The sequence below is a fragment of the Pan paniscus genome, chromosome 8 (assembly GCF_029289425.2).
Source record: "Pan paniscus chromosome 8, NHGRI_mPanPan1-v2.0_pri, whole genome shotgun sequence".
Taxonomy (NCBI): domain Eukaryota; kingdom Metazoa; phylum Chordata; class Mammalia; order Primates; family Hominidae; genus Pan; species Pan paniscus.
Genome location: NC_073257.2, coordinates 18,676,603 through 18,703,379, shown reverse-complemented (window position 1 = coordinate 18,703,379; position 26,777 = coordinate 18,676,603). Strand labels below are relative to the sequence as shown.

Below are 26,777 nucleotides of genomic sequence, written 5' to 3'. Positions count from 1 at the left end.
ATGTACATATACAACATGGAATACTACTCGGCCATAAAAAAGAGTGAAATCCTTGAGATGGAACTGGAGGATATTATAGTAAGGTCACACAGTGCATTTTGAGAGCTTGTTTGGAGGTTCTAGCAGGGGAGTGCAGCTACTCGTGTACCCTTGACTGAAGATGAGTCCTCTTCTATTGGGGATGGTCGTCCTCTTGGACCCCGCACACAGCTTTGGGAGGGACGCACATGGAGTGGTGAGGGAGGAAGGGGACACCCACCTAGCCAGCCAGATCAGCCAAATCAACCCTGGCGATCACTGGGGTGACAGATATCACAGTCAGATTGCCCTCACATCCCACACAGTGCATTTTGTATCTTTTTTTTTTTTTTTTGAGAGAGAGTCTCACTCTGTCGCCCAGGCTGGAGTGCAGTGGCACGATCTCGGCTCACTGCAACCTCTGCCTCCTGGGTTCAAGTGATTCTCCTGCCTCAGCTCCCCAGGTAGCTGGAATTACAGGCGTCCGCCCCCACCCCTGGCTAATTTTTGGATTTTTAGTAGAGACAGGGTTTCACCATGTTGGCCAGCCTGGTCTCGAACTCCTGACCTCAGGTGATCCACCCGCCTCGGCCTCCCAAGTGCTGGGATTACAGGCATGAGCCACTGCACCCAGCCTTATTGTTATTTATTATTAGAACTTTCACCTGCTATTCCCTTGTCCCTCTGAAGGTGGAATGTACAAAAATCCTTGGAACACTGCTGTCTGAAGACATTTTTATAGGATTCTAGACTTGAAAAGGACCTCAACAATTTATTCAAGACCACAGTCTCTTAGCCGAGCCACGCCTCCATCACCTGAGATGAGTCACCGTCTACACCATCTGTCTTATTTATTTCTCTTTAGAGAGACAGGGTCTTGCTCTGTCACTCAGGCTGCAGTGTAGTGGTGTGATCGTAGCTCACTGCAGCCTTGAACTCCTGGGCTCAAGCAATCCTCCCATCTCAGTCTCCAGAGTAGCTGGGACTACAAGTTCACGCCATCACCCCCAGCTGATTTTTAATTTTTTGGGTAGAGAGAGGGTCTCGCTATGTTGTCTAGGCTGGTCTCAAATTCCTGGCCTTAAGTGATCCTCCCACCTCGGCCTCCCAAAGTGCTGGGATTACAGGCATGAGCCACCACACTGGCCCATCTATTCGATTTCTAAGGAGAGAAGTCCTTGCAGAGGAAGAACTGCCCCAGCGTCTCTCCATTGTGGTTCCCAAAGTTAGTCATGATATGCATGACTTTCCTCTCCGTGTCCAGCTGAAGTGCTTCCTGCCTCCTTTTCTTCTCATGAATTTCTTTTATGTTTCACATCAAGATACTAACTTCTCCTTCTTCTAGACAGATTGGCCAAAGACGCAGACCATCCTCCCACTCTAACCACCGTCACCCTGGAGACCCACAGGAAGAGCTGTGAGCCCTGAACGCAATGCTTGCACCATCCTTCCCCCACCTGGGCCAGGACTGCCACTGTCAGCTGCTGCTCCAGCCTCACGCTGAGCATAGGGGACATGGCCCAGATGCAGCCACCACCCACCTGATATGGTTCCTGCCTGCCACGTGCCATACCACTGCGGTCCATGTTGGACAGGTGGAATATGAGGTCTAAGTCCCTCTGGCTCCATTCTAGTCAGCACCATGGCACCAACCTAACCACAGCCTGTGTGACAGTCCAGGAGGTCAACCAGTGCCACACCCCCTCAATACGGAGTTCAGCCTCCTCAGGTGGGGCTTCCTACTGAGAACTGCTCTACATTTGGACTTCTGACTCCCCTCCCTGGCACTTGCTGGAGAGCACAGGAGGTGGGCTCCAGGGAGGAGACGCCATGTCTTGCTGTTCAGCTGGTACCTAGCGTGTGCTGGTGCATAGCAAGTGCCCAATCTAGAGAATGAATGAATGACGTGGTACACAACCACTCACCTTTCCCGTAACTACATTCAGTAGCTGTCCACTAGTTCCTCCCATAAGTGAGGGACAGGACCAGCACCTAAGATCTTTGGTTGCTTCTCTGTTGTACCCTGAAGACCCTCTCTCCTCCAAAAGGGAAATCCACCCAGCTCTGTGTCCCAGCAGACTCCCCTGTATGGACCACCCCGTCAGACTCCCCTGTATGGACCACCCCGTCAGGTCCCCGGTATGGACCACCCCGTCAGGCTCCCCGGCCCTCTGGCTGCCAAAGCCATGAGATCAGAGGGAGGAAGGAGTGAGGTCTAGGTTGAGGATTCTCCCAGCTCCCTCTCTGCAGGCTACACACTGCCTGCCCCCTCCAACAGAAGCCACAGTCCCTGTCAGGCTGTCCCTAGTTTCGGCTCTGCCACTTGACATTTTAAACCTCGAGGTGCTAATGCCTAGGGCTCTGCACTATCCCTTACAGTTTTCCTATCTCCTACCCAAATCTCCCCATCATTAAACTCCTCGACTTGCCTGGTACCCGCTGGGCCCCTGACGGAGCTGATCCGAAAGTCTGAAGCTTGTCAAGAGGCAGAAGCACAGCCTGGGGAGGGAATCCGCAGCTGTCCCTGCTCAGCTTCCAGCCCGCAGAGGATGGACGCCTTCTCCGGATGGCTTCTCTTGGTTTTGGGAGCAGGGCGGCAAAGTCTTTTCATTTCCCAATTTTTAAATTACTTTTCTGAATAGTTAACACATTCAGATCGCTCAAAGGTCAAAAAATACAGAAGAGTAGCTGCACTGGCGTCTCCTGCACCTCCATCAGTGCAGGGTTGACGTGCCATGCTGTCCCTCACAGGAGGACCTTGTCCCCTCCAGGCAGCTTCAGACCACGGCTCAGCACCAAACCCAGCCGTGGCCTGGCTCCCCGCAGTTCCCACTTGCTGTGCTTACTTCTAAGTGAGAGGTCCCACCTGCAACTGGGGAAGCTCTGCCTAGATAAAGCCTCCAAGAGCCTGTGCCCTGGCTCACACCAGGGCGACCGGGAAACGCAGACAGCACTTATGCCAAGCAACACTGTTTCTTACACTCTGGGACCTCCAGAAAGTAGCATCTGCCAAATGCAAGGATAACATTTTCCTCTTCATGCAGCAAGGTCTCTTCAGATTAAACAATGATAATAACCAAAAAACCAAAGCTTACCTTGGTTGGCAGTTTGCAAATGTTTTGTCCTGTGTGATCTAATAATGCACTAAAATACGCTGTCATAAAGCAAAATCTTCATATGCAAACAATACATTAGCAGCTTGGCTATTTAATACTTTGCCGCATAAGGCTCTCTACTGAGCGCACAAGTAAACAGAAGTCTGTCCCTTTTAGGAGTTTCCCAACCAGAGCCCACATCGACAAAAGTGGGCAGAAGCGATGAAGTCAGAGATAAATGATTGTCCCCTGCAGTTAATGAGTAGGGGGGGAGGGACACTGAGAGCCTCCAGAGAACCCAGAGAGTCAAGGTGGCCGCATCATACCTGGATTAATGGAGACACCGAGGACAGTGGCCGTGGGACTAAACGTGTCCAGCTGACAGAGGAGTGGCAGAGCCCCTGCTTGCTGGCTGTCACCTTCCTTCTGGCCACCCTCCCCCATCTCCCTAACCCAACGGGACAGGAGAGTCAGCAGCCACCCCCTTCACCGCCAGGAGCCCACGCTGATACCTAGGCATCCTCTGTTTGAAAAACAAGTCCGGTACAGCCTCCAGGCAACCGTAGCATCACGCTGGCCGTGCCTCTGAGTTATGAGAGAAGAGAGGCAGAGGGGTGGGTGCGGGAAGGGAGAGACGGCACAGCACAGGCCCAGTGCCAGGGGAGGCCAGGCTCCCCCCACACACACACCCCCAGTCCTCAACGTCCTTAGTGTGCCCAGGTCGCAGTGGGGGAGTCTCGGGTGTTGAGTGACAATCATCACCAGAGCTCAACCCCTCCCAACCCAAACAGACGACGCAGGAGTCACACAACTCTGATTTGAAAGTCAAATCGAGGCCCCCCCTCCCCACACTTCTGCAGCTCCCACTTCTCTCCCGGGTCTTTGAGCTGAGAGTGGCCCAGGGCTCTGGGCAGTGCTGGGCCTCCAACCACCCGGCCTGTAAACCGGGGTCCGGTGCGCTGGGACCCCCCGGTGCGGGTAGGGAACACCAGGTAGCCGGGCCTTTCTGGCACGCAGGGCGGAGAAGGCGGAGGGCAGCCCCTGCAGGAGGGGCCGGGCCGCGCTCATCAGCGGGCCTGAGTTTGCGTTTCTGGGGACGGCTCCCATCCTCACGCGGCCGTCCCTAACCATCTGTCGGCTTTGCCCAGGAGGCAACTGGGGCTGGGGGCTGAAATGACTGCCCGGGGGTCAGAGGGCGGGAGGGGCAGAGGTGGGACTCAGGCCAGAGCTGCCTACCTCCCGCGCCGCGCTGCCCCTCTCCGTGCCCCCGAGCCCACCAATCCAGCCCTCAGGACCCCGGGCCCCGCCGCCCTCCGGGTCTCTCCGGGTCCGGAGCCCTGGTCTATCTGCGGCCCGGGGCTGGAGCGCAGCGAGAAGCGGGAATTCGCTGCAAGTGCCGCCCCCGGCTCGGGCACGTGGTGGCGGCCGCGGAGTCGCCAGAGGGGACGCGCGGGTCTGGAGGAGGTAGCGCGAGTCTGGAGGCACAATGCGGGGCTGCAGAGGAGACGCGGGGCCGGAAAGGAGACGCGAGGCCGGAGGGGGACGCGTGAGGCCGGAGGGGGACGCGTGGGGCCGGAGGGGACACGCAGGACCGGAGGAGACAGTGCGGATCTGGAGGGACACGCGGGTCCGGGGCGCAGCGCAGGGCGGAGGGGACAAGGCGGAGCGCGTCTCGCTCGGCCCCGGGCGGCACCGCCGCAGCCCGGGTGCACAGTGCTTCCGCGCCTGGCGAGGACCCAAGGCTCGGGTACCCACAGGCGGCCGCTCAGGTCCCCGCGCGCTCTGGGGGCGTGGGCCGCGTCACCGGGACTCCTACCTTTCCTGAAGGGCATCGCGCCGGGGGCGCTCCCCGCGGGGCCGGCCCGCGACACCCAGACAGGACGACGTCCAAGCGGCAGCCCCGCGGCTCGGGGCGCCTGCGAGCGGCGGGGCGGGCGAGGGAGGGGAAAGGGACATATTTGGTCAAAGCCTGGCGCGTCACGGCGCGGAGGAGGATCCGCGGCGAGGCAGGAAGCGCGGGGCGGCGCCAGCCGTGAGCTCCGGGCGCCCTCGGGCTGCTGGGGGAAGCCGGGGCGTCGGCCGGGCCGCCCTGTCACGCCCAGATCCCCCCGGTCCCGCAGGGGCGGCCCGCAGCCCCCCAGACGCGGAACTTGCCGGCCTTGAAGCTGCCGCCTGTCTTGTGGACTCCACAGGACAGGGGAAAATTGGTCCGGGAAGAAACCAACTCCCTTTTCTCTTTCGGGCTGTTCCGAGCCATCCTTCCCGAAGGACGGGACCTGAGGGAATTCCATCTTATTTTTACTTTTATGTCCTACGGGCACAGGGGACACGCTCGAATCACCAGCTGACTCAAATTGAACAAACTGAAATTGTGTAATTTTTTCTTTTTCTCTCTTTTTTTTTTTTTGTTTGTTGTTTTGGGGTGTGTGTGTGTGTGTGTGTGTTGAGACAGGATCTCACTCTGTCGCCCAGGCTGGAGTGCAGTGGTGCGATCATAGCTCACTGCAGCCTCCACCTCCCCAGGCTCAACCCATACTCCTGCTTCAGCCTCCCAAGTAGCTGGGATTACAGGCGTGCGCCACCACGCCCAGATAATTTTTCTAAATGTTTTTGTAGAAACGGGTATTGTCATGTTGCCCAGGCTGGTTGGGAACTCCTGGTTTAAAGTGATCCGCCCACCTCGGCCTCTCAAAGTGCTGGGATTACAGGCGTGAGCCACCGCGCCCGGCAGAATTGAAATTAACTGCTGGCTAGAGGGAGCACCCCAGAAACTCGCTTCTTTCACTGGGGGCCTCCCCACTACCTCGGTCTAACCTCGACCCTTCCACGTCCCGCCGGCTGCCTTCTCTCCACCGCACGGGTCACCGCCTGACCGACTCCCTATGTGCTTATTAGTGTGTGGGGTCTATGAAAGCAGCCAATTTTTTTTTATTTTGTTCGCTGTTTTCCCGGAGCCTGGAACAGTCTCTCACACACAGCTCAATAAATATTACTCAATATTACGTCCCTTACTCAAGGGAAGTAATAGTGCGACTTAAGAAACGGACATACGGAAATGCAGGGAGTCACCTCCCAGCACCACTGACCTTGCCTCTGCAAAGGCCAACATCTGAGAAGATGCCTTTTATTCCTCCCAAATGTCTAAAAAGCAGACCTTCTTTGGAGCCAGTTAACAATTAATTGTTGTGAAAAGTGCTATTTTCTGTTGCACTTCGAAAAAAAATTATGTCAGGAGCAAATCTCCTGATCTCCTGATATTTAAAACACCCAGGCAAATAGCAATTGGCCCGCTTTCCATGCGGTGGCAAAAATCATGCAGGAAAGGTACAGCCAGTAGGTGTGTGTGTTTTTTTCTTTCTTTAATCTTTCGTAATCATAATTTGTTTCTTAGCCTGCTATCGTTCGTGGGTAATAGTCCAAATTCCTCCCTCTTTGGAAGGGAGATGATGCCACGGGGAGGAAGCCACTGTGGGGTGGGACGGTGTCTTGCCAGTTGGCTTGGGACACAGCTGCTGGTGGAGCCTTCAGAACAGACCCTGCTCGTGGGCCTGGCTGTAGATGGAGTCCTGAGCCCTGATTTCAGCTTCTGCGCCACCGCCTTTGGGTGTGTGAGTGTCAGCGAAGCAGGAAGTGGGGGAACAGAAGGGCGCCCCAAATCCGAAGTTAGGTGGAATCGTCAGCTCCCTCTGTCCTTTTCCCTGCCATAATTGCAATGGCAGGTGGACCTGGACTTAGCTCCATGGACGTAACTGCTACAGAAGACAAATTTTATCCAAGGCCAAGGGTTCCAGATAAAGCGTGCGTCATCCCGCCTGTATCAGACTCGCCACCGCCGCCGTCATAGTAAGGGCAGAGCACATGCCCTCAGAGGTGGATGGTGCCGTGGCTGCATATTTGGTCTTTGATCCTGTTTTCTGGTCCAGAGCTTCTAAAACCCTTGGGATCTCCAGAGGGATGAGTGTTTTTTGAATGTCAGTGAGAGGACTGGGCAGCTCCAGGATGGGGGCTGGGAGCTGGAATTAGTCAGAACTTTCAGCTCAGACCTCTGACCTTTGGGGAGGGGAGAGGGGCTGGAGATTAAGTTAATCACCAACAGCCAGTGATTAATCAATCATGCCTACATAATGAATCCAAAAAAAAAGAGCCCCAAATGACAGAATGTGAGCCAGGCAGGGTGGCTCACACCTGTAATCCCAGCACTGGGAGGCCGAGGTGGGTGGATCACTGGAGGTCAGGAGTTTGAGACCAGCCTGGTCAACATGGTGAAACCCCGTCTCTACTAAAGGTACAAAAATTAGCCAGACATGGTGGCAGACACTTGTCATCCCAGCTGCTCAGGAGGCTGAGGCAGGAGAATTGCTTGAACCCAGGAAGCAGAGGTTGCAGTGAGCCGAGACCGTGCCACTGCGCTCCAGCCTGGGTGACAGAGCAAGACTCTGACTCAAAAAGAAAAAAAAAAAAGAATGTGGAGAATTTCTGGGTTGGTGAACACATGTAGGTGTGTTGGGAGGGGTGGCAGCCTGGAGAGGACGAGGAAGCCCCTTGGCCTTCCACCCCCTTACCTCGTCCTAAGCATCTTTTCCATCTGGCTGTTCTGAGTCCAATGCTTTATATTAATAATAAACCAGTACCAGTAAAGTGCCTTCCTGAGTTCTGTGAGCTGTTCTAGCAAATTACTGAATGTGAAACTGGGAGGGAGGGTGGGGGGAATGTAGGAAACCCCCGACTTTGTAGCCAAGTTGGACAGAAGTGTGGGTACCCTGGGCTGGAGTCAGGAGGCTGGCGTCTGAACTCAGGGCAGTCCTGAGGGACTGAGCCTCGGAGCCTGTGGAGTTAGTGTCACGTTTGAATGGAATCATAGGCCACCCAGTTGGTGTCTGGAGAGTTGGGGGAACTGGTTTTCGGTGTGAAAAAAACCCACGCACTTGGTATCAGAGGTGTTGTGAGTAAAAACAGGTCAGACTCATGTATTCTGATCTCGCTACTCTGAGTTCGTTTGAATCCTGTGTAGAAAAAAAAAAAAAGAACATTGGAACTCGTTACTGTCTTGTTTCTGTTCCATGTTCAGATAACCGCCCTCTCAGATTTTTGTGGTTGTTTAATAGTCCCTGGGAACATTTGTCCTCTCACCACCAACCAGAGTCAGCCAACTAGGATTGATGTCAGTGTCAAATAACTCAAAGAGTGGTTCTGTGTTGTCCTTCACAGAAGGCAAATCCACCCGGCAGGAACGGCTGCCTCTGCAGATCCATGCGGCGATAGAACAGAGCGGAGGGGGTTGGATTTGCTGAGCCATCCGGGATTGAACAACGAACTCGCCACAGCCGTGCTGGTCAGTGAAACGGCGGGGATCATGGGCACGGTCCCTCTGGTTTTCAGACCTGGAGAAAAGATCCGAAGCAATTTTAAATTAAGACTATATTCCCAGACCTGTCAACACTATAGTATGAATCACGGAACTGAGTACTTTCATTATTACTCACCAAACTTGCAAGTGTGTCTGCTGACATCTCCGTGCTCAGTCTGCTGGACTATTGATGTGAGCACTGCTGTGCTCCAAAGGAGCTCTTAGCATGTCCCAGTGATGTTCAAAATGTAACCCGATTGCAAGGGTTCATGAGGAAACCAAGGATTGCCCGGCCAGGCTCAAGTCTTCCTCATCCTTCTTCCTTCTGTCATCTTTTGAGAATGGTCACCGCAAGTGGCATGATTTGGTAACCGGAGGTCCTGAGCACAAAGGTTCTCAAACGTGAACAGATATCGGAACCACCCACCTGGAGGGCTGGGCACACCGGTTGTTTCCCGAGTTTCTAACTGAGTAAGTCTTGTGGGGGTTGGGGGCAAGAATGCGCATTTCTAGCATTCTAGGCGGAGTCCCAGGTGATGCTGACCGTTGTGCTGCTTAGTTCAGTCCACTACTTCTGGACCACACCCCAGAGCTGAAGAGGAAAGGAGCGACTTATGCCTGCAGGTGACCAAGGGTAGGGACCCCAGGGCCCCAGGGGCTTCAGACCCCTTATGCAGCGACCCCTCCCTGGGCAGACCTACCCGCAGATGAGCTGTCAATCCTGAGGCTCCTGTGGCCAGGGCAGGGGGAAAGGGAGGCGCCGCCTTCCTCCCTTACGTCGGTGCCCAGGCTCCGGGGACAGCAGGTGCCGTGGCCACAGCTTCCGGTTGCCCTCATTGCAGGAAGAAAAGGGCTCCTTCCTGGAGTTCTCTCCAGTTCGTAGGCTGACGGCTCCCATGCTGTCTCAGAAGGGAAAGTGGCACTCAGTAGGAGGGGATCTGACACTCCCTACTCAGAAACTCCTGCCTGCCACAGCCTCTCTCTGGCTGCATGTTTGCATTTTGGGCCTTTCCTCTCTGATGATAGAACGTATGGCTTTGTCTCCCATTCCCAGCAAAGGAATTCCAGGCTGTGGGAAGCATGCTGGGATCCTTTGATGCGGGCGGGGAAAATGGCAATTAAGAACGTGTGTGAAGGAGTGCGGGGGGCAGGGCCAGCCAGGTCCATGGAGTACTTGAGGCCAATGCCTTTCCTGTCCACACCCACCCGAGGCCTCTGCCACATCTCCGATGTGAGAGTCTAGAGCCCACCCCAAGGCCTCTGCCACATCCCCGACGTGAGTGTCCAGAGCCGTTCCCACTACCGGGCTGTCCCCACGCCACGGCCCGCGTGTGGTGTGGATCCGCCTCCTCAAGCTCCCCATCTCCTTGGAGTTTGCCAGAAGGCTGGGGGATCTGGGATGGGTCTGAGTCCCTGCTGGGTCCCTTCCTATGCTGTGTGCAAAACGGTCTTTGAGCCTGTGTTTTGTCCATGCAGCACAAGGAGAGCTTAATAAATGGGTGCTTCTATTGTTATTATCATCAGTATTACCATTATCATCATTATTATATTACCATTATCATCATCATTATGATCATTGCCATTATCATCATCATTATGATCATTGCCATTATCATCATCATTATGATCATTGCCATTATCATCATTATTGTTTAGCTGGGAGCAGAGAGGGGCTGCTTTAACCGCCCCAGGGTAGTGAATAGGAAGCTCTGGTCTCCAAGAAGAGTGAGGAGGAGGGGGCGCCTGGGTGGGCACCACAGCTGAGAGGGACAGGACAAGAGAAACCCCACCTGCTGGGGCATGGGCTCCCAGACCATTCGTGTGTGTGTGCATGCACATGCATGTGACTGTGAAAGGATTCATGATCCACAGCATCGGAGAGAACTATGAACACTGCAAGTAAGAAAATGAGGCCGGGCGCGGTGGCTCACGCCTGTAATCCCAGCCTTTTGGGAAGTCGAGGCAGGTGGATCACCTGAGGTCGGGAGTTTGAGACCAGCCTGGCCAACATGGTGAAACCCTGTCTCTTCTAAAAATACAAAAATTAGCTGGGCATGGTGGCACACGTCTGTAATCCCAGCTACTCAGGAGGCTGAGGCATGAGAATCACTTGAACCCAGGAGGCGGAGATTACAGTGAGCCGAGATTGTACCACTGCCCTCCAGCCTGGGTGACAGAGCACGACTCTGTCTCAAAAGAAGCAAAAAAGCAAGCAAGCAAACAAGCAAGCAAGCTAGAAGAAAAAAAGAAAGTAAATGAGTGCATCTACCTCCCAGGTCTTGGTATTCTAAATACCATCCTCCAATTAAAGGAACCAGGAGATCTCAGAGGGTTAGAGGGTTAGGGTGGGAAAGCACAAGATGAGCTGGGAGCATCCGTGGTGCCCCAAAACGATGGGGACATGTCCCAAAGACACCAGGGCTGACCTGAAGGGGCTCTTCTGGGACAGTCTGAAGAACAAGATAGTATGGTAGTAGATGGATTGTGACCCATGGAATTAAAGAAGAATCTTGAGCCCATACTGATTTAAATAAATAGATGAATGAATGAGGGAAGAGAGAAAGCTTTTCCTTACAGTAGAATTCCAACCAATACATGTAGAAGGAATCATGGAACTAGAAAAATCACCATTTGGTGAATGCCACAATGTACTTGTTTCAGGGAAGAATCATCAGTGGGTGTTAAAATTAGTGGGCAAAATACCATGAGAAACAGGATATGGACAGATTCAAAGCATCTCCCCACCAGACAATTATCCATTACAAAGGGGAAAATGGTAACTTTATAGGGGAGAAATCTGGCAGACCTCACCAGGAATGGGCGGAATCAACGTCACGTCCTTCCCGACATGGTTCATAGAAAAGGATACCGAGTCACATCTGTGGTATTCCTGCCAAAAATGCATACGCTGAATCTGATCGCAAGGCAACATGAGACACCTAAAATAAGGGATGTGCAACAAAATACCCAGCCAGGACGTCTCAGAAATGTCCAAATCACGAAAGACAAAGCGGGTGGAGGAAGCGTTCCACATTCAAGGAGACTGAAGAGACACGATGACCAACAGCCGCACTGGGGCACCCTGGACTGATCCTGAACCCCCAAAAGGCTATTCATAGGACAGTTGATGAAATGCAAGTTAATTATTATTCACGGATTATTAGCCAGTTATTAATTCTCACATTTTGATAATTGTGCTGTGGTTATGTGACGTTTAGGGAAGCTGAGCGAAGGATAAAGTCATAATAAGTCATTTTATCACAAGGATGCATTCTCAGATTGGCCAGGTACAGTGGCTCATGCCTGTAATCCCAGCACTTTGGGAGGCCAAGGCAGGAGAATCACTTGAGGCCAGGAGTTCAAGACAGCCTGGGCGATATAGCAAGACTCCATCTCTACAAGAAAAATTTAAAAATTAGCTGGGTGTGGGGGCAGTGCACGCCTGGACTCCCAGCCACTGGGAAGGCTGAGGAGGGAGGATGGCTTGAACCTGGGAGGTTGAGGCTGCAGTGAGTCATGTTCACGCCATCGCACTCCAGCCTGGGCAAGAGAGAGACACGTTTCGAAAAAAAGAAAAGAAAAATCCGTTTTCTTCCACTAAAACAGTAAGTTTAATTTTCCTAATTTGCTGTTTATACAGTATGGTCCTCTGCTCCAAGCTTAAAACAAAAATCTATAGGAAACGTCGCCTTTCTAGAGGAAGCTGAGATGGAGCAGCTCTCGTTCTACAGGAGGGGCTGTACAAGCTCTCACCACACATCTCTGTCCTCAGGAAAAGCCTGTGCTGAGTGACCAGGAGTTTCTTGTCACTGCTGCATTTTCTTCTTCTTGTTTTTTGTTTGTTTTTGAGACAGGACTGTGGCCCAGGCTGGAATGAATGCAGTGGCGTGATCACAGTTCACTGCAGCCTCAACCTCCCGGGCTCAAGCAATCCTCCCATCTCAGCCTCCCAGATACCTGGGATCACAGGTATGTGCCATCACACCCAGCTAATTTTTTGTATTTTTGGTAGAGACGGGGTTTCACCATGTTGCCCAAGCTGGTCTTGAACTCCTAGGCTCAAGTCATCTGCCTGCCTTGGCCTCCTGAAGTGCTGGGATTACAGGTGTGAGCCACCACACCTGGCCTCATCCCTGAAGCATTTCCTGCCATGTCTTAGGCTGCATTGGTGACATAATCTGGGGGCTGCCGCCCCTCACAGCTACGTGACTTCATACGCAAGCTCCTTGGCCTCACTGTGCCTCAGTTTCCTCATCTGTAAAATGGAGACAATAATAACACCTGCCCCTAGGGTGGCTGTGAGCATTGCATGAGATAACAGGTGTGTCAGTCAGGAGTTTTGGCTGCAAGCTAGGGATCCAACTCTGGGTGATTAAATCAGAGAGGAATTTATTGGAGGGTATCGAGTAGCTCACAGGTTTGGGAGAAAGTCAGGAGAACTAGCCAAAGCTGCCAGAACTCTAGCCAAATTCACATCAGAGAGCGGCTCTGGCAAACTCAGGACGCTAGATCCGCATGGGGGCACCGCCTCTTGAGCCTGCTCCTTTGTCTCTTGAGTTACCTTAAGAGGCTGGGCAGGAGCTTCTGGCTCCCCCCGTGGAGGTCTCAACCTCACCCCCTTAGCTGCAGGGAAGACTGGGGAAGTATCTGATGGTTTCAGCAGCTACTGCTGCCTCCATGGTAAGACATACCTAGTTATGAATAACTAACTAAAATAAGTCTGTAAGGTGGGGAATTCCCCAACCTAGGAAAGGAGCTCAGATGAGGAGCAAGAGAGAAAGAAGAGGGGATGGGGTGTGGAGAAGAGGAGAGGGTGCCTTTGGAGCAGAAGCCAGCCGTGGCAAGCACACAGGTTGGTCATCGCGGGTGTCCTCCACCACCCCAGGCTCCCTTGCCTCCCCTTGGACTGCTATCGGATCTAAAGAGGCTACTGAAAAAGAGGAGGTGCAAAACAGAGGCATGAGTTGTTCAAAGTCAAAGAACACAATGAGGGAAGAATTAGTCATTTCAGAACTGGAATGAAACTTACAGCTCATCTAAACCAGATGCCCCATTTTACAGAGGAATGAGGCATTCGGAGGCTAAATGACTCTTGCAGGTCCCCCAATAGCTGATGGCGAAGCTGTGAATTCAGACCCCCACTTCGCTTGAGCAGTGACGGGAAGCTGGTGACTTCAGGCTCTGGCAGGTCAGCCCGGGGTGCAGGGGGCGGCTCCTGGGCTCCTGCTCAGCAGCAGCTGGAGGGGGTCTCTCCCTTCCTGAAGCTTTGAGAGCTGGGGTGCTGAGTACATTCTTGGGCTGTTGGGTGACACCATTCCCCTCTCTGAGTCCCCCAAAGGAATAGCTGTGGCTTCCTACAGTTACAGGGCTTCCTATATTAAATCTCAGCTCTTCGAAACACCCAGAGTAGTTTATCTTGTTCCGACTGGACCCCAATTGAAACGGACAGAACACAAGGAAAAGAGCCCAGGATTTCAAGGTGGAACCTGGTTTTGCCACTTACCATTTGTGTGGCTTTGGGTAAGGCATGTAACTTTTCCACCTTAGTTTGTCCATCTGTAAAGTGGGCATATTCATACTTCACATTAGGTCTATAGAATAGACATTTCATCAGGGTTGAATTTTTTATGTGCTTATACAAATGAATATCTTTCTTTGTAGGAGTAAATGGGCTTGATGTTCATTTGTAGGGGTAAATGGGCTCAGATGGCTCAGAAAAAAAATACGCACTCTCACATGACACACACACACACAGAAATATTTAGCAAATACATAGACAACTGGTGAGGAACAATTGGTCAGTGTGGGAGAAGGGGATAGAGGTGTTTTTCAGTTTGAAATTGTTTCAAAATAAATGCTTTCAGGGCCGGCACGGTGGCTCATGTCTGTAATCCCAGCACTTTGGGAGGCCAAGGCAGGCAGATCACCAGAGGTCAGGAGATCGAGACCATCCTGGCTAACACGGTGGAACCCCATCTCTACTAAAAATACAAAAATTAGCCGGGCATGGTGGTACACGCCTGTAGTCCCAGCTACTCAGGAGGCTGAGGCAGGAGAATCATTTGAACCAGGGAGGTGGAGGTTGCCGTGAGCCGAGATCGCACCACTGCACTCTAGCCTGCACAACAGAGTGAGACTGTGTTTCTAAAACAAAACAAAACAAAAAAAATGCTTTCAGGAAAGAAGAGACAGCTGTGCTAATTTACATCTACTGAACTTCAATACATGTGCAATTTAATGCAGGGGATGTTTGTTTACTTTCTATTGCTATGTAGTGTTCTTTTTAAAAAAAAACAAACAAAAAAAACACACACACACACACAGAAATTTTGTGGTTTAAGCCCCACCCCTTCATTAGCTCCCGATTCTGAAGGTTAGAAGTCACACTGCCTGGCTGTGGCTCTGCACAGACCTCGCCCAGCGGAGATCAAGGTGCTGACTAGCTGAGTTCTCATCAGGAACCTCTGGAGAAAACTCCACTTCCCAGCTCCTCCTTGTGGGCACAATTCAGTTCCTGTGGAGTGGGAATAGGGTCCCCATTTCCTCGCTGGCTGTCCGCGGGGTCACTCCTAGAGGCCACCCTCGTTCCATGCCACGTGGCTCCTCCTTCCGCAGGGGCAAGGGCAGGTTGGATCTTTCTCGTGCTTTGAACACTGATGTCTTCTTCTGGGTCCTGCAGGAGAAAGCTCTCTGCCTTAAAGGACTCCGGCCCCCAGCAGTCTCCCATCTTACAGTCAACTCATGGGGACCTTAATTCCATCTGCACAGCCCTTCCCGGCAGCTCCTAGGTCAGAGCCGAGCTGAACACCTGGGAGGAGGCGCACACACGGGCCCGGGAACCTGGCAGCAGGCTGCTGGTGGGGGGCATGGGCTCCCCAAGGGCCCACGGTTGGCCTGGCCCAGCCCTAGCACAGCTGGTGTGCTGTGTGCACCTTTCTGTCATCCTGCCCTCAAAACGCAGCTCCTACGTGCTGCCCTGGCTCTGGGGAAAGGTGATGAATTATCCTTTCTCCTCCATTCAGCTGAAGTTTCAGACATCAGGATTTCTCTCTAGGGAGAGGCTCTTTTCTTCTCTGTGGTGATGTCCCCGACAGAAGAAGAAGAGTGTTGTGTTGATTGTCCCGCCGTCCTGGCAACTCCACAACCAGGGGAGCAGGACAGTGCCCAGGACCCACAGGTCGGGCAGCCACCCCTTCCTTCATAAGGGACGAGGGGCCACAGGGAGGCTGTAGAGTCCGGGAAAGGCTCTTGCCAGCTGTTCACAGCGTCACTTGGGGCCTCCACAGCCCGCTGAGCCAAGGACAGTGTCACAGGGGAGACAGAGGCCCTGAAGACCCCAGAGCCGTCAAGCACGCTCAGCTGTTCCCTGTCCACTCTCAGAAAGCCCAGCCCCTGGCAAATATGCAACAGGTTTATTTTATTTTATTATTTTGTTTAATGTTGCAAAGAACCTTCATATAATTTTTTCCATAGCATCCTGACAAACTCTGGATTCAAGCGGAGGCAGCATTCACCCATTTCTCTGCCGACAAAGCTGGCCTCGGCCAGGGTAGTGACTTGCCCGGATTGCTCAGCCAGACCAGGGGCAGAGCCCCAACACCAGGTCTCCTGGCCGGCGCTGTGTCTCCTCCCGCCTCCATCCTCGTCCGAAGGTTGGGACGTCACAGTCCTTGGAGGCTCGCTTAGCTGGGAACTGAGGACCTTCAATCTCAATGTACTGAGTCTTCATGACCTGCATAAGGCCGAGGAGCCTGGCTGCCTCTTTCCCAGAAATTAGTCTCGGTATCCTGGACCAAGTGGTTGCTTTCTACTGCATTGCGCTCCTGGAATCCTGGAATACGCTGCTGAATTCTGCAGAGGAAATCAGAGTCATGGTGACTTCAAATTAATCACATAAGCACTCCCAGAGAGAAACGGGATTCTCTGTGGTGGGGCTGCACTTTGCTTGTAATGAGGACGCTTTAGAGGCCAAACTAAACCAGGCAGGAGAGCCAGGCCGTGGGGGCGGGGCTGGGCCTCAGCTCGGGGCACTCCCTTCCTCCACCTGTTTCCTCACCTGTAACATGCAGACAGTGTTCATCAGTGGCCAAATGTGAGGAGCAAATGACTTTTTTTTTTTTTTTTTTGAGAGAGTCTCGCTCTGTCACCCAGGCTGGAGAGCAGTGGCACAATCTCAGCTCACTGCAACCTCCGCCTCCCAGGTTTAAGCGATTCTCCTGCTTAACAAAATAAGATTCTCCTGCTTAACAAAATAGATTTTTCTCCAGCTCAGGCTGGAGTGAATTGGCGCAATCTTGGCTCACTGCAGCCTCCACCACCCAGGTTCAAGCGATTCTCCTGCCTCTGCCTCCCGAGTAGCTGGGATTACAGGCATGTGCCACCACGCCCGGCTAATTTTTGTATTTTTAGTAGAGACGGGGTTTCACCATGTTGGCTAGGCTGGTCTCAAACTCCTGACGTCAGGTGATCGGCCTGCCTCAGCCTCCCAAAGTGCTGGGATTATAGGCGTGAACCACCACGCCCAGCCTGCACCCAGCCTATTTATTTATTCTTAACTTTAACTTTTTTTGCAATAAGCCTTTTGCACTCCTACATTTATTTATTTTTAACTTTATTTTAGGTTCAGGGATACATGTACAGATCTGCTATATGGGTAAATTGTATGTCACAGGGGTTTGGCGTGCAGATTATTTTGTTACCTAAATTATAAGCATAGTACCCGACAGGTAGCCTTCTTTTTTATTATTATTATTATTTTTTTTTAATTTGAGGCGGGGTCTTGCTCTGTCACCCAGGCTGGAGTGCAGTGGCATGATCACGGCTCACTGCAGCCTCTACCTCAGGCAATCCTCCCACCTCAGCCTCCCTAATAGCTGGGACCAAGGGCATGCAGCATCACATCTGGCTAATGTTAGTTTTTGTAGAGATGGGGTTTCGCCATGTTGCCCAGGCTGGTCTCAAACTCCTGAGCTCAAGCAGTCTGCCCTCTTTAGCCTCCCAAAGTGCTGGGATTGCAGGTGTGAGCCGCTGCGCCCGGCTGACAGATAGCTTTTTGGTCCTCACCCTCCTCCCACCCTCCACCCTCAAGGAGGCCCCGGTATCTGTTGTTCCCTCCTTTGTGTCCTTGTGTCCTCAGTGTTTAGCTCCCACTGATAAGCAAGAACATGCGGTATCTGGTTTTCTGTTCCTGTGTTGGTTCGCTTAGGATAATGGCCTCCAGCTCCATCCATGTATAACTTTATTTTATAATACAGAAAACATTGAACAGTCATTGTTAAGGAAAACTTTGATGACTGTTCCTATTCAGAAATTTATTTATTTAAATGTCCTTGAAATTTTTTCTTTTGGAGACACAGTCTTGCTCTGTCACCCAGGCTGGAATGCAGTGGTGTGATCTCTGCTCACTGCAACCTCCACTCCTGGGTCCAAGCGATTTTCCTGTCTCAGCCTTCTGAGTAGCTGAGACTATGGGCAGGCGCACACCACCATGCCTGGCTAATTTTTTGTATTTTAGTGAAGACAGGGGTTCACCAGGTTGCCCGGGCTGGTCTCAAACTCCTGAGCTCAGGCAATCCGCCCGCCTCAGCCTCCCAAAGTGCTAGGATTAGAGGCATGAGCCAACGCACTTGCTGCCTTAAAATTTTTAAGCTGCATTTATAATATTAATACTTTATACTTTTAAATACTTTAATTTATTCACAAGCATCTCAAGTGCTTAACAACTAACTCTGGCGAATCTCTGGTTTTTTTAAATGTTCCCATACTGCCTACAATCTTAATAAATTGGCGTTGAATATCTGAGTTTAAATTACAAATCTATATCAATTACCCAATCACATATTTTGAGTTGGAATCAAGAGGCCAGTCCATTCATTGCATTTAAAATTACAAGTTAAAATATGCCACATCCTCTTAAAACAGCAACTTCTTAAAATATCAAATATGTAAAGATCGCCTAAACGTAAGCCCAAAATATCAAAAGTATGAGTTTGTTTCACACTCCTCTGTGTAAACAGACTTTTCCAGGGTTAAGAGAGACTTATCCGGTAAAGAAACAATGATGTCATTACCAGCAAGTCTGGGGTCCTGTCCCAAGGAACTGAAGTTGCTTATTGACCGGGACAACCCCTGCTCAGGACCCAGAATTGAATTCTTGCCTGTAAAAGGGACAGAAAATACGGAGGCCTGTTGCAGCTCTTATAACAGGAGCTCCTGGCCCCCCACGGGGAAGGGGTCCCCACCACGCTCGCTTCCAGACCTACTGACTTTCCTTCGAAGACCACGGTGGCCTCAGGGGGTCAAGAGCCCACCCGTCCAGGTGCCTGGCTGGTTGGCTTGGGACATCTCTGGCCCAGTCACACCCCAATTCAGGTGACAGTCCAGGAGCTGTCAGCAGACCCCCTCCTGGGAGTGTGGAGAATGAGCATTTCTCTATCCTTGCCAAAAAGCAATCTCAGTTAGTGCAGATGCAAGAAAACCACATCATCTTTCTCTCCCTGTGGGGCAAGAGCTAGCTTTATTAATTCTGGTGTACAAATTAGTCATCGCTGTCATTCCAGCTAAATCGAGGTCAGCTTTCTCCCGATTTATGCTGAAATTAGCAAAGACCCTTCTGATTTGACAGTCAAATGGGAAGGGAATTGATGGATCCCAGCACAGAGGTTGAAGGTGAGAGGCTGCAGGCATTCCAGGGTGCCCTGCGCTTCTGTTGCAGTCTTTTTTTTTTTCTTTTTCTTTCCTTCTTTTTTTTTTTTTGAGATGGAGTGTCACTCGTTGCTCAGGCCGGAGTGCAGTGGCATGATCTCGGCTCACTGCAACCTCCGCCTCCCAGGTTCAAGTGATTCTTCTGCCTCAGCCTCCCGAGTAGCTGGGATTACAGGCACGTGCCACCACACCTGGCTAATTTGGTATTTTTAGTAGAGATGAGGTTTCCCCATGTTGGCCAGGCTGGTCTCGAACTCCTGACCTCAGGTGATCCACCCCCGCCCTCAGCCTCCCAAAGTGCTGGGTTTACAGGTGTAAGCCACTGCGCCTGGCCTTCTGCTGCAGTCTTGATGCCACGTGCTTTACTCCCTGTCTCAGAGAAAGAAAAAATTTTTTTGCTCTTTCCCTAGAAACCGAGAAAAGTAGGTTAATCAGACAAACAAGTGGTAAAAATAAAAGACTCCCCCGCTCCCCACTGACCCCACCACACACACACACTCACACTCACACAGACACACACACACACACACTCCTCCAGGTCCTTGCTCTCCTCCTACTGCCCCAGCAGCTGAGCCTGCAGCTCTCCCTGCTCCCACCCCCACCTCAGGGCCTTGGACTCCTCTGCCCTCTGCTCACCTTCCCCATGGCTGCCCAGTCATCCCCAACTGGCAACATTCACTGCGATGGGAAGGGCACAGGCAGCTCAAGACTAAGTCACTTCAGGAAGACGGGAATCCCCCTGTTCACACCACAGAATGAGGTTTCCTGTGTGCAGAGGAGGAGGAGGGCTGGGAAGAAGAAGCTGGAGACAGGAAGGAATGACGTGCAAATGATGTGAAGAGAAACGACACTTCTAAGTCATCAAGAACAGAGTGCTAAGGGGAAAGAGGTCTGTACTAGAAAATGAAAGATTTGGATTACATGGAGAAATTTTCTGAAAGTGAAATCTGTTACAAATAGATTTGGCTGGCCAGACATGGTGGCTCACGCCTATAGTTCCAGCACTTTGGGGGGCCGAGGCGGGCAGATGGTCTGAGGTCAGGAGTTCGAGACCAGCCTGGCCAACATGGCGAAATACCGTCTCTACTAAAAATACAAAAATTAGCCAGGTATGGTGGTGCACACCTATAATCCCAGCTACTTGGGAGGCTGAGGCTGGAGAATCACTTGAACCAGGGAGGTGAAGGTTGCAGTGAGCCAAGATCGCGCCATTACACTCCAGCCTGGGTGACAGAACAAGACTCTGTCTCAAAAAACAAAACAAAACAAGAAAAAGAAAAAGAAAAAGAAATGGCTTCTGGGATATAGGATCTGCAATGCATGAAACCACAGCCTGGCTTTCTGTCCCAAGCTCCCGTGCTGCCATCCTCACTCCTGGCTGTTCAGGCCCTTCCTAACAGCTGTGTGTGCATGTGTGTGGATACCATGCAGATTGCATGTGGCTCTGCATGTAGAAGTTCAGGCATCAATAACAGGACTGCTGGAATTATTTTAGGTAGGGAGGCCTCCTCAGTGCACCCCAAATCTCACCCCCTGGGAAGATCACCAAGCGGTTAACATGAAACCAGTGTTGACTGAAAAAGGTTCATCAACTTCACCTAATGGTTTTTGCTAATGGGGTAGAATCTTATCTTTCGAGTGTGTTTGCACCCTTCAGAAATGCTTTTGGCTACATGTAAATGAGAACCTGACTCATGGAGGCTTAAACACATTGGGATTTGTTTTTCTCACAAAACAGGAAGGTCTGGAGGCAGCAGCAGTTAATCCTGCTTCGAAGGCTGAATCATGTCAAGGACAGCCTCTGTAGCTCCTGCACCCTCTTCCTCAAGGCTGCAGCTGGGCTGCGGTAGTGGCATCACGCTGCATTTGGGATTCGGGCAGCAGCGTATGTCCCTTTAATCCGGAAGGCTCAGCACTCTCGGAACCCCTCCCCACCCCCAGTGGATGTCTGCTTGCGTCTTCTTGATTAGCTGCAAAGTGGTGCTGAGAGAGAGCAGATGGAACGTTTCTGAAAAGTTAAATACAAGAAAGGGTTTGGGAATGTGAATCGGGTTGGTCTTTTCCCAGGTCAGCCCCAGTGCACCTCTTTCTAGAGAACACACTGCCCCCGCCAAAGGCTCGGAGGACCACCCTCAAGACCACCTGAGCCATGGCATCCGCCTTCCCGAGTCCTGCATATCCAGATGAGGAGCAGGCGTCCGCCTGGGGTCCAGAGGGAGCTCCTCGTGATCCCACCAGCTATAGCCCAAAGACATGTAGTCCATCATCAACACATGCAGCAAGGAATGGTGGAAGAGGAAACAGACCATTGCAATACAATCCCCCTTCAGAAACTCAGAGGATGGGAAGACAAAACGAGTCACACGCGAGATCCCGCTGGAAGGAGCAGTGAGGTCTCCCTGCCCTGGCGACACAGCAAGCTCCCCAGTGAGCCAGCCTGGCACCTCGTATCAGACCTTCCCACTGACTTCCATGGCCTCTGGGAGGGTCCTCCAAGACCTTATCCAAGCAGGGCCCTGGGCAGGACACCCCTGATGGAGAACATAGGGTTTTGCAGTTCAGTTCTTGAGTATGGGTTCAGGGGCTGCAGATGGCTTCACGGCCTGAACAGACAGGGGCTACTGCTAGCCAGCCTGAGGGCTGCTTTGTTCTTTGTTGCTGTTTTTGAGATAGGGTTTCACTCTGTTGGCCAGGCTGGAGTGCAGCAGTGCAATCATAGCTCTCACTACAGCCTCGACCTCTGGGGCTCAGGTGATCCTCCCACCTCAGCCTCCTGCATAGGCGGGACCACAGCAGGCATGTGCCACTGCACCCAGTTAATTTTATTTTTTTTAGAGATGGGCTCTCACCATGTTGCCCAGGCTGGTTTCAAACTTCTGGGCTCAAGTGATTCTCCCACCTTGGTCTCCCAAGGTGCTGGGATTACAGGAGTGAACCACTGCACCCTTTGGTTTCTGGGACAATGTAATTACCTTACACATCTAGCTGTAAATTCCTGGTCTATTCTGTTTGGTCGCATGCTCAAGCAGCCATAGCAAAGGCCTTCTCTCCACACATCATCCAACCTAACACCTTCCCTCTCCCAGAGGCTGGCCCTGGTGACCTACCCACCTCCTCTTCTGTCTCCTGGAGGCTGGCCCTGGTGACCTGCCCACCTCCTCTTCTGTTTCCCAGAGGCTGGCCCTGGTGACCTGCCCACCTCCTCTTTTGTCTCCTGGAGGCTGGCCCTGGTGACCTGCCCACCTCCTCTTTTGTCTCCTGGAGGCTGGCCCTGGTGACCTGCCCACCTCCTCTTTTGTCTCCTGGAGGCTGGCCCTGGTGACCTGCCCACCTCCTCTTTTGTCTCCTGGAGGCTGGCCCTGGTGACCTGCCCACCTCCTCTTTTGTCTCCTGGAGGCTGGCCCTGGTGACCTGCCCACCTCCTCTTCTGTCTCCTGGAGGCTGGCCCTAGTTGCAGGAAAACAGGCTCAGGGCTGCCACTGATTCTACATTATGGTGAGTTGTTTAATTATGTCATTGCATATTACAATGTATCAATAATAGAAATAAAGTGCACAATAAATGTAATGCTCCTGAATCATCCCCAGACCATCCCTCAACCCTGGTACGTGGAAAACTGTCTTCTACAAAATTGGTCCCTGGTGCCAGAAAGGTTTGGGAACCACTGTTTTACGCTACAGCTTTAGCCTCTAGGTCTCACAACAGGTGAGCATGCAACTGATCATTTACCATCTAGCAGGACCCTGATTTTCCAGGCTGAAGGAGTTGGGTCCCCGCCCCACCACTGGACCTCGTCTTAGCCAACGCTGTACATTAGTGTCTGTCCCCTGGAGCCACTGGCTCTCAGATACCAAATTCCCTATCCGTTAGGTATAGGTCTGTTTTTTGTTTGTTTTTGAGATGGAGTTTTGCTCCTGTTGCCCAGGCTAGAGTGCAATGGTGCGATCTTGGATCACCGCAACCTCTGCCTCCTGGGTTCAAGCGATTCTCCTGCCTCAGCCTCCCGAGTAGCTGGGATTACAGGCATGCGCCACCATACCTGGCTAATTTTGTATTTTTAGTAGAGACGGGGTTTCTCCGTATTGGCCAGGCTGGTCTCGAACTCCTGACCTCAAGTGATTCGCCTGCCTCGGCCTCCCAAAGTGCTAGGATTACAGGCGTGAGCCACTGTACCCTGCAAGTGTACGTCTGTTAAGTAACAGAAACCCCAACTTACTGTGACTTAACAAAAAGGGATTTCTTTTTCTTGTAGAAGTCAGGGTGAGCAGTCCAGGACTGGTGCAGAGGCTGGATAATGTTCTAGTCCACCCACTGCAGTGAGCTGGAGTTGCTCACGGTCTGAGCCCTCCCCTGCATCTCCAGGCACCGGGCCCCAGTTCAAGGTTGAAGCCGGGGACACAGGAGTCGCAGCAGCTGTGTTTTTCCTTTCACCAAGAAAATGAAAGCTTTCCCCAGAAGATGGAGATATTTCCACTTTCATCTCACCAGACAGAATGATGGCACTTAGGTGCTGGGGAAGTGAGAAATTTGTTTCCTATAGAAGGGGTTTCCCGGAGAAGGGCTGGGGATGACAGGTCACCAGCTCAGCAAGGTCCACAGCGCTGCTCTCTGGGTAGGAGGAGACGGCCTCTGCCGGCCTGCAGGGCCTGTTCAAAACACCCTGAGCCTGAGGTATTTAAGGTGCTTCGTACCTGATTCCTTACAACTCACTCAGAGCAAAGGGTTTAGACAAGCACCAATCTTGAAGGAATTGAAAACACTTTGCTAAATAAAATGAATCATTTCAGATTCCCAAGATTAACTGACGTTCTGTAGGTCGGCACAAAGTCGTGGCTTTGCCGTCTGACGGAGGACGCGCAGCGGTCGTCTCTGGCTGGGTAGACTGAGACCTGAACGCTGAGGGACTTAGGACCAGCAGTGCCATCCAGGCCTGGCTGCAGACGGTGAGTCGCTCTGCTGCTCCAGGATCAGGCAAACTGTGCGAGCCAGTGTTAACTTTTGAAGTTTTGGCGTGGATGAGAGTGTTCAGTGGCTTCAGTGAAGGGTTCACGCTTTGGAATTACAAATTTTTTCTTTTTTCTTTTTCCTTTTTTTTTTTTTTTTTTTTGAGACCGAGTCTCGCTCTGTCGCCCAAGCTGGAGTGCAACGGCGCGATCTCGGCTCAGTGCAACCTCCGCCTCCTGGGTTCAAGCGATTCTCCTGTCTCGCCCTCCCGAGTAGCTGGGACTACAGGCGCGTGCCGCCACACCCAGCTGATTTTTTTTTATTTTTAGTAGAGACGGGGTTTCACCATGTTAGCCAGGATGGTCTCGATCTCCTGACCTTGTGATCTGCCCGCCTCGGCCTCCCAAAGTGCTGGGATTACAGGCGTGAGCCACCGCGCCTGGCTGGTTGGTTTTTTGGTTTTTTTTTTTGTTTTTTTTGAATCTTCAGTCACCAGAATTGTTTTTGTTTTAGTAAGGCTGTAAAAGTCAGAAAGGGGGAAAAAAGTAATATATTTTCTCTAAGCTCTGAACGTGGGGGTTTCTTGGGCCAAATTATAATATACCTTCATTTGTTTACTAGCATTGTTGTTTACATATTTTAGAATCATATTTGTGTCTTTTTGAATAGGATTTTGGGGTATCTAATACTTTAAACAAATTCTCATACTGCCTAATAGTAAGCTCTTAATAAATCCCTCTTCAATGGTTAACTTCAATGCTATAAAAATATATACTTTCCTGAATGTTTCTTACTCTGTGGTTAAGTACAGAGGTAGCATCTTTCAATACTGGAAAAAACAAGTTATATCACTATTTCCTCCTTGCCTAGTATTTCCAAATAAATAAACAAATGAAACAAATAAAATTCATTTGTTTCAAAAAGAAGTTCTGCCTTGAGTCTCTCCTTCCCATCACGCCCAGGGAAAATAATCTACCCAACACAAATCAGCTCACTACGGGCCACTAAACAGCTCAGCAAATCCGGTGGCACCACCCCCTTGGAAATGTTATTTCAGTCTCTGGAAACAAGTTCTGGGTGTGCCCGAAGGATTGGCATTAGCGGGAGGGGACTCGCTTCTCGGAGCGAGAGGCTGTGTGGGAGAGCAGTGGGAAGCCTAAGAGGACATGTGAGCCGGAGGGATTATTTTTGTCATAAAACATGCTTTGTCCAAAGGCTTGGAGGAAAAAAGCACTGGCTTCATTTCTGCACAGTCATTGTTGTTAAAATAGCACAATTGGTGCCATGCAGCAGAATGTGAAGATTCTGTATCATCCTCCTTGCAAGGGAGAAGGTGTTTGTGAGCTTTACATGTCAATGTCCACCATGAAGGCCAGAGGGTATTGGAGACTTTTTTTTTTTTTTTTTTTTTGAGGCAGAGTTTGACTCTGTCACCCAGGCTAGAGTGCAGTGGCACAATCTCGGCTCACTGCAGCCTCTGCCTCCTGGGTTCAAGTGATTCTCCTGTCTCAGCCTCCCAAATAGCTGGGCTTACAGGCACACGCCACCATGCCAGGATAATTTTTGTATTTTTAGTAGAGAGAGGGTTTCACCCTGTTGGCCAGGCTGGTCTCGAACTCCTGACCTCAAGTGATCCAATATTGTTGAGCTGGATCAGTAGGTGTTAGGCATCAGAACTGCCCTTGAAGGCTGGTATGGTGGCTCATACCTGTAATCCCTTGCACTTTGGGAGGCCAAGGGTGGAGGGTCGCTTGAGCCCAGGAATTCAAGCCTGGGCGACAAGAGCAAAACTCTGTCTCAAAAAAAAAAAAAAAAGAAAAATGCAAAAAACCAAAACAACAACAAGAAAAAAAAACAAGAACTGAATGTGTTTTCCTTTGGAGAATGGGACTGGCGGAGGCAGAGTGCTGTTCTGATTTATGAGTATTTGAAGACTTAGTTGATTTTATAATTATGTACAGATATTATTTTGACAAAAACTAAAATTAAATAGGAATACCAACCGTAAACTTACGTTTCAATCCAAATTTTGGTAATAATTACGCAAAATTCAGTTCAGAATGACTTAATCCAGTTGCACCCTCATAAAATACCTGTGTATACAGCGGTCATCTGGGAGAGTTTATTGAGTCACCATCACCTTACTTCTGAAGAGATTCAGCATCAATTATTGTTACTTAGTTCCTTATTCTGAACCTAAGCACAGTATCGCAAGTAACTGCAAAGCATGTCTGCCAAATTATCAGACTGTTATTCCATTTATTCCTTCTGCTTTTTTCCAAGAGAAATGAGTAATAAAGTTCCCTTAGCAACCCCCTTCTTGTCAACCCACTTCCTCCCCTCATGTGAAACCTGGTTTCAGCAAGCCAGGGACCCACAGGGGTTTGTCACGAACCCGTCCATGGATAGACACTGTCTTAGCTTATCGGAAACCTTCTGTGTTCACTGCTTAGACTTGAGCCTTAAGTTGTGGGAGAAAAATGCAACAGGAAGAGAAGAGGATAATAGAGATTTAATAGGAGGTATTTTAATATTGTGTGAGAGTACAGAGGAGGAAAAAAGGGTGGTTACTAAATGAAAAGACCCAGCTGTTATCAAATCTGCAACTTGCTGATACCCTTAGACCATATTTAAAAATGCATTGACCAGGTGCAGTGGCTCAGTGCCTG

General features: G+C 51.1%; 1 protein-coding gene and 2 long non-coding RNA genes across 8 annotated transcripts in view; 1 reads left to right on the top strand and 2 right to left on the bottom strand.

Moving 5' to 3' along the window:
• The window catches only part of PFKFB3 (6-phosphofructo-2-kinase/fructose-2,6-biphosphatase 3), a 109,391-nt gene extending 104,141 nt beyond the window's left edge, over window positions 1-5,250 (bottom strand). For 5 of the 6 annotated variants that reach the window (XM_008953120.5, XM_024930298.4, XM_034929909.3 and 2 more), the window contains exon 1: window positions 4,930-5,083. In XM_008953120.5, coding sequence (XP_008951368.3) covers window positions 4,930-4,945 — 16 coding nt within the window. In that variant the 5' untranslated portion in view covers window positions 4,946-5,083. Of the gene's footprint in view, window positions 1-4,929 lie in introns of all 6 variants that reach the window. The other variant, XM_008953121.5, reaches the window with a different exon arrangement.
• A 164-nt stretch (window positions 5,251-5,414) lies between these two features.
• LOC117974487 (uncharacterized) overlaps window positions 5,415-26,777 on the top strand; it is a 28,564-nt gene continuing 7,201 nt past the window's right edge. Inside the window, exons 1-2 of the long non-coding RNA XR_004664502.4 lie at window positions 5,415-8,931; window positions 23,980-24,107. This is a non-coding gene — a long non-coding RNA (uncharacterized LOC117974487). The remainder of the gene's footprint in view (window positions 8,932-23,979; window positions 24,108-26,777) is intronic.
• On the bottom strand, window positions 14,508-20,896 carry LOC129393176 (uncharacterized). Its single transcript, XR_008619868.2, has 2 exons — window positions 19,801-20,896; window positions 14,508-19,570 (listed from the first exon to the last, which is right to left on the bottom strand). It is a non-coding gene; the product is annotated as an uncharacterized LOC129393176 (long non-coding RNA).